This window comes from Mesocricetus auratus, unplaced genomic scaffold (assembly GCF_017639785.1).
Source record: "Mesocricetus auratus isolate SY011 unplaced genomic scaffold, BCM_Maur_2.0 Super-Scaffold_100019, whole genome shotgun sequence".
Lineage (NCBI taxonomy): Eukaryota > Metazoa > Chordata > Mammalia > Rodentia > Cricetidae > Mesocricetus > Mesocricetus auratus.
The window spans coordinates 25759731-25776529 of NW_024429200.1; the positions used below are offsets into that span (position 1 = coordinate 25759731).

At 35.9% G+C, this 16799-nt stretch overlaps 1 protein-coding gene across 1 annotated transcript in view; it reads left to right on the plus strand.

Moving 5' to 3' along the window:
* Ppp1r3a (protein phosphatase 1 regulatory subunit 3A) overlaps positions 1-14394 on the plus strand; it is a 40413-nt gene extending 26019 nt beyond the window's left edge. The window contains exons 2-4 of the mRNA XM_005080950.3: positions 5774-5835; positions 5931-6049; positions 7949-14394. Coding sequence (XP_005081007.2) covers positions 5774-5835; positions 5931-6049; positions 7949-10279 — 2512 coding nt within the window. The 3' untranslated portion in view covers positions 10280-14394. The remainder of the gene's footprint in view (positions 1-5773; positions 5836-5930; positions 6050-7948) is intronic.
* Positions 14395-16799: the final 2405 nt, after the last annotated feature.

Consider the following 16799-nt stretch of genomic DNA (forward strand, 5'->3'; position numbering starts at 1 on the left):
CCAACCCCCCCCATATCCACTCATTTCCCCAGGGAGGGTGAGGCCCCCCCTTGGGGGTGTCCATAATCTGTCATTTCATCCAGGGCAGTGCCTAGCTAGACCCTCCCCCAAGAGTTCAGTGTGAGAGTGCATCTCACATTGTTGGATGGGAGTCCAAAGTCCATTTGTATACTCGGGATAAGTACTGATCTACTGCCCAAGCTCAATAAATTACCTAGGCCTCCTCACTGACACCCCCATTCAGGGAGTCTTGATCAGTCCCATGCTGGATTCTGAGGCATCAGCCTGGGATTCAAGAGTTAACCCTTGTCGGGTCAGCTGTTTCTGGGGGTTAAACAAGCCCAGTCTTAATCCCTTTGGTCATCAGTCCTCCTTCTCTGTTACTGGCTTTCTTTAGTTTAGCTCAGTACTTAGCTGTGGGAGTCTGCCTCTTCTTCTTTCAGCCACTGAATGAAGGTTCTGTTTCCCAGACTCTCTGGCCATGGGATTGTAGGCTGGCACTCCCCAGATCTATGTCTAAATTCCATATATGAGATAGTACATGCCATGTTTCTCTTTTTGTGTCTGTGTTACCTCACTCAGGATGGTTTTTTCTAGTGTCATCCATTTGCCTGTAAATCTCAGGATTCCACTATTTTTTTTCTGCTGAATAGTACTTCATTGTGTAAATGTACCACATTTTCTCTATTCACTCTTCGGTTGAGGGGCATCTAGGTTGCTTCCAAGTTCTAGCTATTACAAATAATGCTGCTATGAACATAGTGGAACAGACATCCTTGTTGTATGAATGGGCATCTTTTGGATATATGCCTAAGAGTGAAATTGTTGGGTCTTGTGGTAGGTTTATTCCCATTTTTCTGAAAAATGTATTAACTCTATGCAAAACAATGACAGATTTTTGGTCATCACATCCTCATAAATTGCTTTACCTGAAGTAATAATCCCGAAAATTTAGATTTCCTTTGGGTACAACTATTTTTTATTGCCTTGTTTTCCTTGGTAACAATGTGAAATTATCATGTTAGTTAGCTTTAGACTTTGAAGAAAAGTCCTTTAAAAATCTTTCCACGTTTCTCATTGAATACTGCATTGCTAAGGTAGGTTCGTATTACTGCATGTTTCTATGTTTTATTAATTTTAGTTCTGTATAATATACATTTTAGGATACTCTGTAGTTTTCTATTTAGTCTTCTGTGAATGTGCATTATATTAAAAACTGACAACTGTACACCAATGCCATTCCAAGTATTACTGTATTTATCTCATAGAGTAGTCATGAGTGCATACCAAGAAATGAATGAAGTAGTGCTGGAGTATACAAATGTTAAATATATCAAATGATGTTAAACTGATTTTCAAAATGACCTTCACTAATCATTTTCCCACAAGTAATGTGTAAAAAACCTGTGTCTCCAGCCCATGTTCTGCTCCCTGGACTGATATATTTTTACTTTGTTGTGTTCAATAGCTATCAATGCTACCACATTGCTTTGGTTTTCATGTCTGTTCCCTAATAATGCTGGTTATTGCTTTATATGGAATGCATGCTCTGTTTTCTGAGTACTTCCTCTTTATTAACAAGATAAGTTGCAATTTTATTGATTTGAAGTTGTATAGATTATTGAGTCTTGATTGTGTTTTTTATGTAATGCAAGCATATTCTCCCCAAGCTTAATCTTTTTTTCACTATACACAGTTTTTTAAAATTGATTTTGTTTTATTCTATATGTGTGAGTTACTTTGTGTACATATAGGTCTGTACAGCATATGCATGCCTGGTGTCCTCAGAGATCAGAGAATTGTGTTGGGTGCCCTGAGACTGGAGTTCTCAGTTGTGAGCTACAGTGTGGGTGCTGGAAATTAAACCTGGGTCCTCTGAAAAAACGACAAGTGCTCTTAACCACTCATCCAACTCTTAGTGTCCCCCCCCTTATGATGTCTTTCAATGAACAAAAGGTTATCATTAAATAGTAAGGTTGAATAGATGGCTTAATGACTAAACATTTTGCTGCTCTTTCAGAGAACCTAGGTATGGTGACCTGAAACCACGTGGTGTCTCATCATCACCTGTAACTCCAGTTCTAGGGGTCATTGGTTTCCATTGATCTTGTGGACAAACAGTTCACAGACATATAGGCAGCAAAACATACAAATAGAATAAAAATAAGCAAGTTCTTTAAAATATTTGAATTTTAATAGAATCAAACTAAGTTTTTTACTGCATGTTGTCTTTTTTCATTATTTAAAATATATTTCCTGCAGTATATATTCATTTATATCTTTTCCAAGGAATTACAAAGGTGTTGACATGTTAGGAATTTAGTCCACCTGCATTTTGCACATGTTCTATTGTCATCATTTTCTCTAAGTATAGCCATTCCCCTGTCTTCATCTCTGAAGACCCCATTTTCTTCTTATTTTCTGACATACTAGTGCCTTCTTCCCACTGAACTTCAAGTCCTATCTCTCAGTTGACTTGCAGCTTTAGCCACATTTTGTCTTTAAAGTTCAAGTTCAAACTGCATAAGAACTCTTAAACTTAATTAAAGTAAGTTCCTTCTGTATTTCCCACAGCTACAAAGCTGTCTTCCCTTTACTCTTCTCTGTATACTCATAAGTCTACAACAACCGGTTTTGTAATTTTGATGACAATTTGTTGAATCTATACATCAATTTTGGAGAGAATTTATAGATTCATAATACTTCATTACTATCTATGAACATGGTATATGACACTTCTTTAATATTTATTTGTATATTTTATCATTTTTTACTTTTAGGAATTTTTTGTTTCTATAAGTTTTCCTATATTTGTTCTATATAATATTTATGATTCATGGGTATATAAATTTATTTTCATATTCCTGAATTCCATGTTTTGATGAGATTCAATCACAATAATAAGGTAGTTTCATCCTTAATCAGTTGTCTCTGGAGATGAGTTTTTAAAATTAAATTCTTGCCGGGCGTTGGTGGCGCACGCCTTTAATCCCAGCACTCGGGAGGCTGAGGCAGGCGGATCTCTGTGTGTTCGAGGCCAGGCTGGACCGACAGCCTCCAAAACAGAGAAACCCTGTCTCGTAAAACCAAATAATTAAATAAATAAATAAAATTCTTGTCCTTTCCAAACAATCATTTGTTAATGAAGCAATGAAAATTTATTAGAAAAATCCTGGATGGTATTTTAGCAAGTAAAAATAAAACATTTTTTAGTGGCAAATATTTTCTCCCTACAAACAAAATTCTAATAGTTCCTAATTCTAATACGGAACAAATAAGAAACAGGAGTAGCTAAATGTTGTTTTAATAGTTTACACATTCCTTGAAAAATTTTATTAGTCCTTTGAAAATCTCATACACTGTGTTTTGATCATATTCAACCTCCTTCCCAATTACTCCCATATCCATTCCTGCTTCTCTATCCACCCAATTTCATGCTTCCTCTCTTTCTTCGTCTGGCTGCCTGTCTGTCTGTCTGTCCTCCTTTAAAACTCATGTGTCCAATGTTTTGCCTTGATTACTCTTAGCTCTAGAGACTTCCCCGGAGTGAGGTTGACTTATCAGAGAGTAAAACATCAAAGACAACTGGCGTTTCTTTTCCCAGTAGCTATCAAATGCCAATGACTCTGCTTGAGGTGGGACTTCATGTGCACCTCCCACTTTATGATGGGACTGTCTGGCTTAAGTTTGCACAGATCTTGTTGATGTTGTCATGATTCCTGTAAGTTCACATGTACAGCTGCCCTGCTGTGCCCCTATAACAGTTCTTTTGGAGTCACTCACCACTGATGATGTATTACTATTCCCATAGGTCAATGTGTGTCGCCTCTCATCTGAAAAGCTTCTTTGTGTGTTAGATGGCAATTACCACAGAGACCCACAACTTCGCAAAGTGTAAAGAACAAGAGACCGCATGGTTTTCAGTCCTAATAGGATGAATATATCACTTCCCTTTCCCTAAGGCTCGGAAAGCTTTTCTCAAGAGGGTGGTAGATATCTTTTAAGAGCCAGAGGTGGTGGATGTGTTTAAGGCTTACATGTTCTTAAAAGAAATAGATTATACTCAGAGAAGCAGAGCATATTTAATTGTAGGTGAATTTCACAAAAATAAAATGATTGTATAGTTATAGATTTGTTAAACGCTCTGACATTTAGATTAATTCAGTATCAACACTTCAAATTCTATAGTCTAAGAATTTTTATGTACCTAGAACATTAGTTTTTTTTTCTGTCAACTACTGTTGTTTTCAGTAAAGGTAAATTGAAACAACAAAAAGGTATGCAAAACTAAGTTAACTTCCTACATATTCAGGATGGAAAAATTTACAAACTTTTCATGATTTATAGAGATAAAATAAGCCATGCTGGATTTGTACTAAAAGTTTCAGTGCTAATAGTCTGGACTGTAGAATACAAATGTGTCAACTGACACTTTCAATTTTCTTGGGTTTTGTTGTTGTTGTTACTGTTGATTGTTTTTGTTAAGAAAATAGCTTAAAAGGGTACAAATCAACTTCTGAGTAAGTGCACATAAGTTTGGTTGTTGTTGCAGAAAATTCATTGACAAAAGTGAAAGAAAAAAATGGGGGGTTGGATATGATGGTAGAAGCCTTTAATCCCAGCACTTGGGAGGCAAACATTAACTCCTCTAGGTAGCCTCATCTACATAGAGCATTCTAGGGTAGTCAGGGATACGTAGAGATACCTAGTTTCAAGAGGTAGGAAGGAAGGAAGGAAGGAAGACTGAGAACACTCAGTGGGTAAAGTGCTTTGTATGTAAGGCTGATGATTTGAGGTCAATCCCCAGGACCCATGTAAAGATGAAAATCAGCTCCAAAAAGTTGTTCTCTGACATACACATTTGTGCTATTGCATATAAATATGAACCTGCCCATGCACATCAGATTCACCCAATAATAATAGCAATAAATTAAATAGTTTTTTCAAAGAACATAACTTAAAAGGGTACAAATCAACTTCTGAGTAACTTCACATAAGTTGTAATTTTCAGTAATTATATTTTTTGTATTGAGTATCACAGACAAATATAATTGTAATGATATTATTAAATTGCCTACTGACATTTGCAGAGAAAGTATTTCCCATTTCTAATCAGAATGCAGATTACACTAGAAAAAGCAATAGAATCTGAATATCCTTAAAGTTATGTGCTTGTGTATGAGCCCTCTGAACTCTCCATTTTAAAATTGGCTAGGGTCAATTCATGTATGAAAATTTTGAGTACAAATTTAAGGTTTTAGTGAGCTTGTTTTAGTTTGTTTTTCTTTTCTCAGGAGGCAGTTATCGTTATAACAATAAAAATAAAAGATTAGTAGGATGCAAAGCATAACTATTGAAATGTCAGAAAACCATTTTGTAGCAACAAAAACTGGAAGTTCAGTTCATAAACTCTTGTAATTTAATCCAAAATGAAAATACACTCAATTTGAAAGGTTAAAAATATATAATGAACAGTACACTTTGCTTATAGTTTGACTCTGGGTATGCTTTAATAAGTACAACAAAATCTCATTTAGAAATATGTCATTGTATAGATTATTAAGTTTTTCTAGAATTGATATTTATTAATGTGTCATCCTAAATGATTTATTAAAAAGTAAAATTTTTAAGTTTTATTTAAAATGACATACAATAATATAAAATTATGGAAGGTTATATGAACAATATTTACCTTACTGTTAATTTTCCATTGTGTAAATATACTTTAAAAGGTGTCATTTTAGAACAAATATCTGTTTTTCTAAATCCTTAGCAGTAAAGAAGAATCATCCCTAACATCTGAAGAAAATAAGTTTGAGAATTTCAAGTTCACAGGTAACATTTATTTAAAATTAAACAGGATCTATTTTTGTTAAAGTCTGCAATGAAAACAATCTTACACTTAAAAACCAATCGTATTATCTTTTCAGATGCCTATGTCCCAACAATAATTTGTTCTCATGAGGATGACTTGGGAGCCAGTCATCAAAATGTAGACGACATCAACATGGAGCATGAAGGACATAATGAAAAAGAATTAAACTTGATGGTAAGTGTTCTGGTTGCCACGGTATTGGGGAAGATGAATCTATTTATGCTTCAAAGATGATGCAATTCCTGCCTTTCAATGGCCTCCGCTAATATAATTTGCAAATGTGAAAGCATAGCCTATTCTGTCCCAGCACCTCTCTCTCCAGCTAGAGCAACAAGGCGCTTTGATTTCAGTGCTTTGCCTCTGCTCTCCAGTGTTAAATTAATGACATTCATTCCCTATCGCTTTGCCACTGGCTCTGAGGCATAGTTTGCGGGAATTAAAAGCAAGGGGCACTATTCTGATGTGCACTTCTAATCTTTGTAACAAGTGTACACTTAGCATAAACTTGTTTGTAAAATGAGAGGGCTGGAATAGAAAATGGTAAGGGCCCGATCCAATTGACAAGCCTATAATTCTTATGTTTAGCAGTCTTCTCTTTTACTATTGCTGCCCAAGTAAGAATCCCCAAGTACCTTATCATGGTAAAATAGTAAATTACCAAGGAAGAAGAAAATAAGCAGTGCTAAATAATTTTAAAACAGGAACCAAAGTTGGTAGTGTACAATTTAGTTTAATATTTGTTAGCATGAATTTCACACTTGGTGAATAGCAAGTCTGTTATGAAACTTGGAGGAGACGGTTTAGTTCACACTTTTAACACGCAGTGAGAGGTAGAGCTAAATGAGTCACATAATGCAATTTACCCTTTATTGTATTCAGCTGGAGCTCATAGCATGGGGATACATGGATTCACAATCATCTTAGATTAAAATGACGTTTGCCTCTTCAAGTGTCAGTGCTGAAACCCAGAAGAGCTAGAACTCTTCCCTTTCCCCACACATTTCACCTCTGCGATAGTGATATGCCAACTGCACCCCTAAAGTATGCAATTGACTGTACTCCAATGTTAAGGCACTACAAAGTTGTCACCCATTGTGAGAATTCTTACCGGCTGAAAGTTAACATCACCTTTTATTCAAACCACAGAATATAATGAAAGACCCCTGGAAAATCACATACTTCTCCAATATACCTCATTACCATGAGCAGCCTCAAATATAAAAGTTTGTTTAGAAGTTGCTGAAAGTGTACGCCCAATAAATGAACAGGGAACTGTAATTTAGATGCTAATTTGCTCCAGCTGACGTGACTGCATAAAACAATGAAGCTCCGTAATAGATGGAAATACAACCAAATCTGTGGAACCCACAGGCATTGGCTTATAAGACAGCTGTGCAGTTGACAAGTAACATGAGCCTTATGTGAGAAGAAGGGGAAAACGTAAGATTTGCATATAATTATTGAGATCATGCAAATGTCAGTTATGAGGAGGAAAAAAAAAACACAGGCATCTCACTGTTAAATCCTGACAGTTGGCATCACTGAAGAGCTCAAATACATTTGAGTACCAGTTGGCAGAGGGTCATTAAAACAGAATTTGCAGAGACATTAACTCCCTCACTTTTCTTTGAGTGACGTTTTGCTATTAATAGTTTGCAGAGGCTTTGCAGAAAACATATTAATAAGAGAAACTGTAATGGGGGCACCTACAGCACATATAAATGTGGCAAGGGGCATCCAGGAAGCTGCTCTCTAATTGATTAGCATGGGGCTATCAATGTGTATATCCTAAGTGAGGAAAAAGTGCAATGACAAGCAAGAATGGTTGAATAATACAATGCGATATTTGGAAGCTGAGAAGGGGAGTGATTAATTTGGTCCCCTTTCCAACTGATCTCATTCCCAACTCATACTTTACAAAGATCTTGCCCCAAACATCCAACTTCCCGAGCTTGTGTGAAATCCACAAATGAAATGAACCAAGGAGATTTACCAGATAATTACTTGAGGTAATAAAATCTAATTCACTTTGCATATATTTAAAAATCATATTTTTTGTTTTTATTTCATAAGATAAACCAACCGCTATTAAATTCTCGGGATGAAAAGAATACATTTTCGGCAGACCCAGTCAATTGGACAAATAAAGCTGAGGGGTCAGAGAAGAAGCAAGATTATTATGAAATTCATACTGACTTGTTCAGAAGGCCTTTGTCTCCAAGCTTACCAGAAGAAATCTCCTCAAAGGGAGATTCCTACCGAGGCAGAAACTATTCTCCAGGAAATGAATATGGTCATCCACCTTCAGAGGGGATTCCTTCATATGGGGGAGAAGTGGGGCCATTACTGGGAGATGCTAGCTCTGATGAATTAATGCAATTGAACCTCCACAGCCAAGAAGTCTTAGATGATAATGCCAATCCTGCCCACAGAAGTGGCAGAGTTCAAATAGCATGCCCATCCTCTGGCCACCTAATGACAGATGGTCTTAACAAGAATAATGAAACAGGAGCCAAAAAAACTGGAGTAAAAGATCACAAATATTCAAGAAGTGGTTTCTGTTTAGATGCATCCACAAATCTGGAAGAATCAAATGCATCTTCCAAAGATGATTCTACCAAGAGCAATGATGAAGAGGAACACAACAAATGCTTAAGTGTTAATGAAAACCAAAGAAAGACTTTTCCATCAATATTCCAGACCAAAGACAGACACCCAGAAATAAGCATTGAAGGGACTAAAGCTAATAACAAAGACTTAATCACACCACTAAGCAATGACACTACAACTACTACATGGAGAGCAGCAGTAGGTCCCTCTGCTTCAACAAAGACAAAAGTGTATTGGAGAGAAACCGGCAAAGGTACAACTTTAGAACCAAGAGCTCCACATCTTGGTTCATCAAGAAATGGTAACATTCTGACAGGCGATTATCTTTTACAAGCTGCAAGGGAAAAATCAGATCCTAGTAATCTTGAAGATCAGAATATGAATACACAGCATAAAAAAAATTGGAATGTTCTGGAATGTCAGCCAGAAACAAGAGGAATTGAAACAAACACAGCCAAGCAGATCAAAGAACAAGCAGAGTGTAAAGACGTGTGGGAAAAAAGAGATAACAAGAGAAGTCTGAAAGCTCCTCCTACAGAACCATTGTTTACCTGCCAAGAGACAGAATGCTATGAACTGTCTCCTCTAGCTGATCATGGTATTACTGAGAAAGCACAAGCAGTTACAGCTTATGTAATTAAGACAACATTAGAAAGGACTCCAGAAAGCATGTCTGCTAGAGGAAATGCAATAATTGCTAAGCTACCCCAAGAGACAGCACGAAGTGACAGGCCCATCGAGGTAAAAGAAACAGCGTTTGATCCACACGAAAGGAGGAAGGATGACTCACATTATACCCTTTGTCATGGAGATACAGCAGGTGTAATCCATGACAATGATTTTGAAAGGGAATCACATTTTGCTATTTGTAATGTAAGTGTAGATGAAATGGAGAAGGAGGCAACCACATCTACATGCTATCTTAGGAAGACACATGACAAGGAGAAACGTGGAATTGGAATTGCAACTTCTACAGACGAACCTTCACAGGTCATTACAGGTGATCAAAAAGCTATGTCAAAAATGGATTTACATTTGGGAGTATTAACAACAGACAAAGCAGTGTTCCTGGAAAATAAAGATCTTGAGCTGCTTCAAGAATTATCAAGGAGAACAGAAATCGATGCTGTTCGTTCTGCGTTTAATTCAGACATTTCCAGCACATCTCAGGGCAGCCCTCACGTTTACAAATGCCAATCTGAAAATTCAGAACCCTCTTCTGGATGGCTATTTGCTGAAGAGAAAGCAGATACCAACACAACACCCCAGTCTATGCCTGCCAAATCAGAATATACTTGCTGCCCAGAAAGTGAGATCCTGGACCATGTCGTGTCTAAACCTGATGATGTTTTCAAAACCTTGGAAATAATGGAAGCAGGTAATGGAAGAGAAAGACCTGTGGGTCTGATTCTCCAACAAAAAGAAGGCAAAAGTTTGGAAAAATCACATGGCCCAATGATTTTAGTCAGTGAACCTCTTGAGAATCTGGAGGAGGCAAAGCCTGACGTTGAAGGATTGATACATTTTGGACAGTCACAATGCTATTCAGATGACAAAGGATCAGAGAGCCCCACTTCTGCTACTCTCCCTCCCCAAGAAGTCCAAGCTCAGGGCAGGGAGTCTCTGCTTTCCACATACATCAACTCTAAAGTGCCTTTTTTCCTTTTGTTTCTGATCTTTCTTGCAACTATCTACTACTATGACTTAATGGTAGGTTTGGCATTCTACCTCTTTTCCTTGTACTGGTTATACTGGGAAGGGGGGAGGCAAAAAGAGTCTGTCAAAAAGAAGTGAGGTCGGTGAAATGACTATTTTCTGTTGAAAGATAAGCTATTTAGGCCCAAACGTTTGGATTGGCGAGAGAGTCTATTCATTGTTCGAAGAGTCAGTGCAGTTTTTCTCTTGAAAGAACATTTAAAAAGGAATGCATATGACGTTTGCTCCTTCATATAAGTAATTATTCTATATAGGACCATTATGCGTGGATCATTAAATACCTATATGAATATGAGATCTGAAGCACGTCAAGTTGAAATTAGGTACAGCTGTTGCTCCTTAGTAGGCTGTGAAGTCGAAATGCTTCATGTCCCTTCACTGCTTAAAATGCTATTTCTTGCATCCATTTCTTTCACAGTAAAGCTGTGGATATTTTTTTCCCTGAAAGTGCTTTCCCCCTATGGTTTTAAAAATAGATACAACATGGACAATAGCAGAGAATTTTTTTTCTTTCAGCCCATAGAAGTAACCATGAAATTTTCATTTAGTACTGTGTTATTTATCAGCATACGTTTATAGATCAAGTACTAAAAGTTCTATTTTATACCAAGAAAATGCCCATGTATGCTATCACAGCAAAACATAAGATGGAGACATATATTATGCACATTCAAATTATAATTCATATACATGCCCTTGTATCTCTTTACACCTATAATATCAGGGTGTTTATAAAACAAATTTGACCAACAATTCTGTAACAAATTAGAAATTTTCATTCAGCTCTACAAATTTTGCAGGTATCTTATTTCAAACAATGTTTTTCAATTGAAAATGTAGAATGTAATATGGCTGAACAATTTCAATGTTACGTGGTGTCCAGACATGAAATTTAAAACCTTCTGTAAGTACTGTTTTAGGACAACTTAGTAGCTAGAGAGCAGCGACTCTCATCCTGTAGGTCCTGACTCCTTTGGGATCAGATATCCTGCATGACAGATATTTACATTATGATTTATAGGAGTAGCAAAATTACACAGGTATGCAGTAGCAACGAAATAGTTTTATGGTTGGGGGGTCATCTCAACATGAGTACCTGTACACAAAGTCGCATTGTTAGGAAGGTTTAGAACCACTGCTATAGAGCATAAGGCCTTAAATGACAATAAAGTAGATAGTAGAATGGTTGCCCTTCATAATAGATCTTTTGTTTTTAATTTAGTTGTTAATATTTTCTCATAATGAGGAGATATTCCAATGTGCACTTGCAGAACAAACACCTTGACTTGGTTGTTACTCACTGTATGATCTTTAGGCTGTAAGCTGTAAGTAAGAAAAATAGGCATAGCTGGAGGCATACTGGAAAATATGTGAACACCCAATATATCAGTGATTTTGACTACTGTAATTATGGGTAAAAGATTGAAATAATAGATTTTTTTGGTTAGGTGGTAATACTGTCAAGAGTCATATAAAATTTATTTTAGCAAATTTTTGGATGACTGTAATACATAAGGCCCTGTGTGCTCTATTCTGTGGCAGTTCTGTGATACATTGAATGTACGGATCCCTAGATTTGAATGATCATCTTTGATGGGAATTTCTTTCATGGAATATTTAATTGAAAACAGTATAATATTTTTATTTATAGTCATAAACTTACATGTTATCTCATATATCTTAGAAATATGCATTTAGGAGAAAATAATAAAAATATTTTAAAGAACTTTCATCTGATACTTAGTGATTTGCTTAATTTTTGTTATACACACAACTATTTCTCAGTCTTGTAATTGCATGCTGTTCTTAAATCCCCTTGAAAGTGAGTGACTGTCTTATCTCTTTAGTAGATCAAATACAAACATCCTGGAGTAGAATGTAGGTCAAATATTTGAGTTCTTAAAAAGCATATTTTCGTTAAATACAAGTCAATTTTCTTTAAGCAGTCCTTAGAAATTATCATTGAAATTGTTACCACCATATTTTGTTGTCAGTACTGTTAAGTTAGAATTAAAGCTAGCATTCCTTCAGTGCTTTATGGCTTAGAGATTTTTTAGTTCTATGTTTTAAGAGTTTCGGTCAATATGCCATTTCTCTTTAATGCAAAGAACACTATTATTTCATGAGTACAGGTGCCCAAACTGGAATTCTTTGAAATGATCAATGCAACTTCTTTTATCTCTTTTATTTGACTTCTGGTAACATTAACTCACAAAAGTTCTCATGCATTTGTAATAAAACAGGAACAAGAGTCAAAAGATTTTTAAATTCAGGATTGAACTGACTCTTCAAACATTCTGTATGAGGAACTTGAAATAAAGTCACAAGAACACGTGAAGTGATTGATATATGGGGAGGCAGAGTTCAGTCGTCTCTTTTGGTCATATCTCTATGCTGAATAAGAAGTGGTAGGAAGAACTCATGGCCTCTGCTAAGGATTTGGCTATGGACCATGTTGGTAAAGGCCATTTTTTAAATGCATATCTGCCTGTTCCATATCTCACCAATATTGACTTTGGACATAATGAAGATATGGCAGGGTAATTAGCAGCAAGAAGCTTGGCCTATGTCATTCTCATAGAATTTGATATCATCATTATCACGTTTTATCTTGCTGGGCTTTTCACTTTTAGACATTAAGCTCTAAAAATTAATTGATAAGTAAGTCTAGGAAGCATAAGTAGTAAAAGTGACTTTCTTTTAAGAAATCTGACTTCTCTAAGCTGTCCATGTCACAATAGAATTCTCAACCAGGATGACATGAATTAGTGGATGATATCCACTCTTCAACACTGAAGAGCGTTAGGATAATAGAACAAAATTTTCCTGAGAAGCTCTAATATGTCAGTGATAAAGTTTTTCAAGGACTGTCTATATTCAAATATTTGCCAATATTTTGTCAAAACAAGACATTCTTATACCTCATCTAACACCAGTGTTATGATTAAGTTGAAAAATTTTAAATGACTAGACCAATGTTTTCTTTTACAGTTATGAACATTATTTCATGTTAAAGACATTTTTCTTCATCAAAATCCCTTTTAAACATGAATAAAATAAAGATTAAACAAATAAAATAGGTCTAGTAAAATTATAGGTGGTCTGGTTACTGATCTCCTTTGTGATAAAGACTTTTCTTTTACATGTCTATGGAGTGCTTCTGGAAAGTGGATTTTTTGGTAATATTTTGTTTATATTCTAATAAAGCATGCCTGAAGATCAGAGTTCAAAGCTAGCCACAGCCATACAGTTCAGACAGTGGCCCAACATATCTTTAATCCCAGGACTCAAGAGACAGGGGCAGATGGATCTCTGTGAGTTCAAGTTTATCCTGTGCTATATGAGAGTGAAACAGTCTAAAAGAGAGACAGAACTCAAATCTTTAATCCCAGCACTAAGGAGGTAGAGACAGAAGTGATATGGCTGGGCAAAGAGAGGAATATAAGGCAGGAGGAAAGAAGAACATATTGCAGTCTAGGCAGTCTGAGGTTTGGTGAGAAGCAATGCAGTTGGGAGCAATCTGAGGTTCAGTGGATCACCCCTTTGGTTTGAGCATTGGTAGAGGTGAGAACTGTATAATGGCTGCTTTGCTTCTCGGATCTTCATCTTTAACTCCACTATCTGTCTGTGGGTTTCTATTATTCATGCTTTACACTAAGGACCTCCTTTTGCTGTTATGTAGTCTTAACCAGTTCCTGTGGAAATGAAGAAGATTCATTTTTGCTCTACAAGATGTGAAATGCCAGGCCATGCTTGCCAATTACCTTCTTGGTTGTGTATCTCTTAAGAGAGCAAGCAGCTCAAAAAGCCACTGTGATTTATCTGATTAACCAAGGTTGTTTCTGTTTGTTTTTTTGGAAATTTTATAATGAAGAGCTTGCCAACACAACTTAATTTTCATCATTTAAAACATATTTAGTCAAGAATCTAATGTTTCTAGCACATAACCCAAGCTTTCAAAATTATAGATAAAATTTTAATGAAGCTTCCAACCCAGCTTTGAATGTGCATGCATTTTACACTTAATTGTTGTATTGTGGTTTGCTGAAACCTTATTAAACAAGCAACTATTTAAAAAGTGCAAGATTTTCATTTTATATCATTTCAACATTTTCAAGTGCATATACGGGACATTTATTTTTCAAAAATGGACTATGCATTGTGAAAACTTTAATAAAATTTCCCCAAGTGTTTTTCCACTATGTTCAATTCTTATAAATTGCTAGAAAATAAAGTAAGAGGTCAGCAAGTGTAGGGGATTATGTAATCATTTTTATCTGGCTCTGGTGCCTCCAAGACGTGATCTTACAATAGCCTACAATTCTAATTAAATTACTTCTCTTGTTGAAATTGGTGCAGAATCCTTATCTCACTACTCTCACTATTCTCATAATTCAGCCTTCTGTGTTGTCCACTTCCTGAAGTCCCATTGCAAACTGAATACTATTAGTTCTCTTAGCACTAAATATGTGTACCTCTCTGCCTAGACTGAATGACTATACTTCTCTCCTAATCCTGTTTACTGCTCCACAATTTCTATGCATACTTCAAGTCCCATCCTTTCAGTCATATCTCCTTTCTTAGTTTATAAGCTCTTTCTATTTTCAAGTCTTTCTATGTTGTCTTCCCACTGCTTGCATTTGCCATTTGGCTATCCCAAGTGAAGTGATTATACGCTTGGGAAAGAAACAAAGATTTCATCTTTTTTCCAGCCCCCCTACATGTTCTAATTTGCAGGGATGCTGAGTCAGGACTTGTCACAATGATAACTCTTCCCTTTGTCTCCTGGTGTACAATTAAAACTTCGTCTAATTGCAGCTGGGATGATTGGCAAATTCCTAAAGATAAGGTCAAAAAGACAAAGAGCATGTAGAGAAGCAATACAGAATGACGTGTTGGATTTGGGCTATGGAATAAGGAAAACAGCCTTTCTTCACATTTTCTTTAACAATTGCATTTAGTTTCCAAATTTGGCTCTCATACATAAAATATCCCTGTTATTCTTCTCTTGGAAAATAGCTAAGCTATTCAAAATTTCTGGGAACAGAGTGTATTCCTCAATTAAGTAGCCAAACTGGAGATTAATGGAACACAGCATGTTGTCAGAGAAAGTGGTTTAAAATCAACAAACATCACAAGGTATAAAAGTGCAAGAAACCCAATCTGCCCAGCTGCTGCCATGCCCTTTGAAAACGGCTGATCTCTCCACTCCACACCTGTTCTGTGTGTCAACCTTCAGGGTAAGTAAACAGAACTAGTAATAGAAAACAGCCCATGTCTTTTTTTATTTTAAAGAGGAAAGCATTAGCCTAACTAACATGCAAGAGAGACTTTGAAAGCACACAAAGATATAACATACACCAATGCAGCCATCTACAAATATTTCATATAGTGCTGTATGTAATATTCAAAAGATAATTTTTCATTAGTTAGGTAATATTATAGAGTTATATTCATTTTTGAGGTTTAGGCCAAAGAAAAGCAGTATTCAGGCAGGGAATGCAATAACTTGTTATGCAACATTTCAAGTTCATCAGAAATTGGTCACTTAGGATTGAAGGAAAAACCAGATACAACCTAGTCTGTTTTTATAATTCATTAACACCCTGTAATGCTTGACTTGATTCTGGATGGATACAGATTTAAAATTAAACACACACACACACACACACACACACTATAAAAGCTGATATCAAACAACAAAGAGATGGCCCTTAAGAATCATAAGAAGCTGGAAACTCTCTCAGAAAATGCTTAAATATACCCTAATGTACTTTTAGCAATTGTATGCAGGTGGTATGAACCACGGAGTTCATGTTTAGCAAGGAAAATATGCAAACATTAAATATTTGAATCACTTTTTACACTAATACACTTTGTACACTAATACATCATATTACTTTTCTACATAGTAGACAAATTCTCAATTAATACACTAATTCTTGGGAAATCCAAATTATGGATTTACCATTTTATGGTAAATATAAATTTTCACCGTTTCTTGAATGAAATGATTCTGGGTTCCACATAAAGAAAGGAGCCGAGATTAAGGTCCTTTATTTTCTGCTCTCACAGATATTAGTGGAAATATTTTAAATACATACACCCTCTTTGGAAGTTGTGAAGGGAAATCAGAAGTGAAAATAAAATTCAGGGTTAGAAGTAACACCAAAAGAGATAGCTTAGTCGCTTTCATAGTTTTTTTTTTCTTTTCAGGGATTGTACATCTTTTTGACACCATAAGAAATCAAAGAAATCACTAAATGCCTCTTTGCAACAAACTTTCACATACACAATAACCAGGATGAGAACACAAATACTAGTATCCCTTTAAACTTAAGAAAAACAGTGTTGTTTGAATAACAAATTATAAAATGAACCTAAAATAGAACAAACGAAAAATAACCTCAAGGACAAAAATTAAACAAATGCATGAGGAGAGTGGGTATGAACAACGAGGAGTCTCATGAACATGAGGAGCTTTTCCCAATGCAAATACCATTTCTAACGTGATGGCCCCTGTCTTCAGGATCACAGTCAATAATTAGGATAGATCAGCCCCTGGTCAGCCAGGAATGTACAGCAACAGTATTGTATA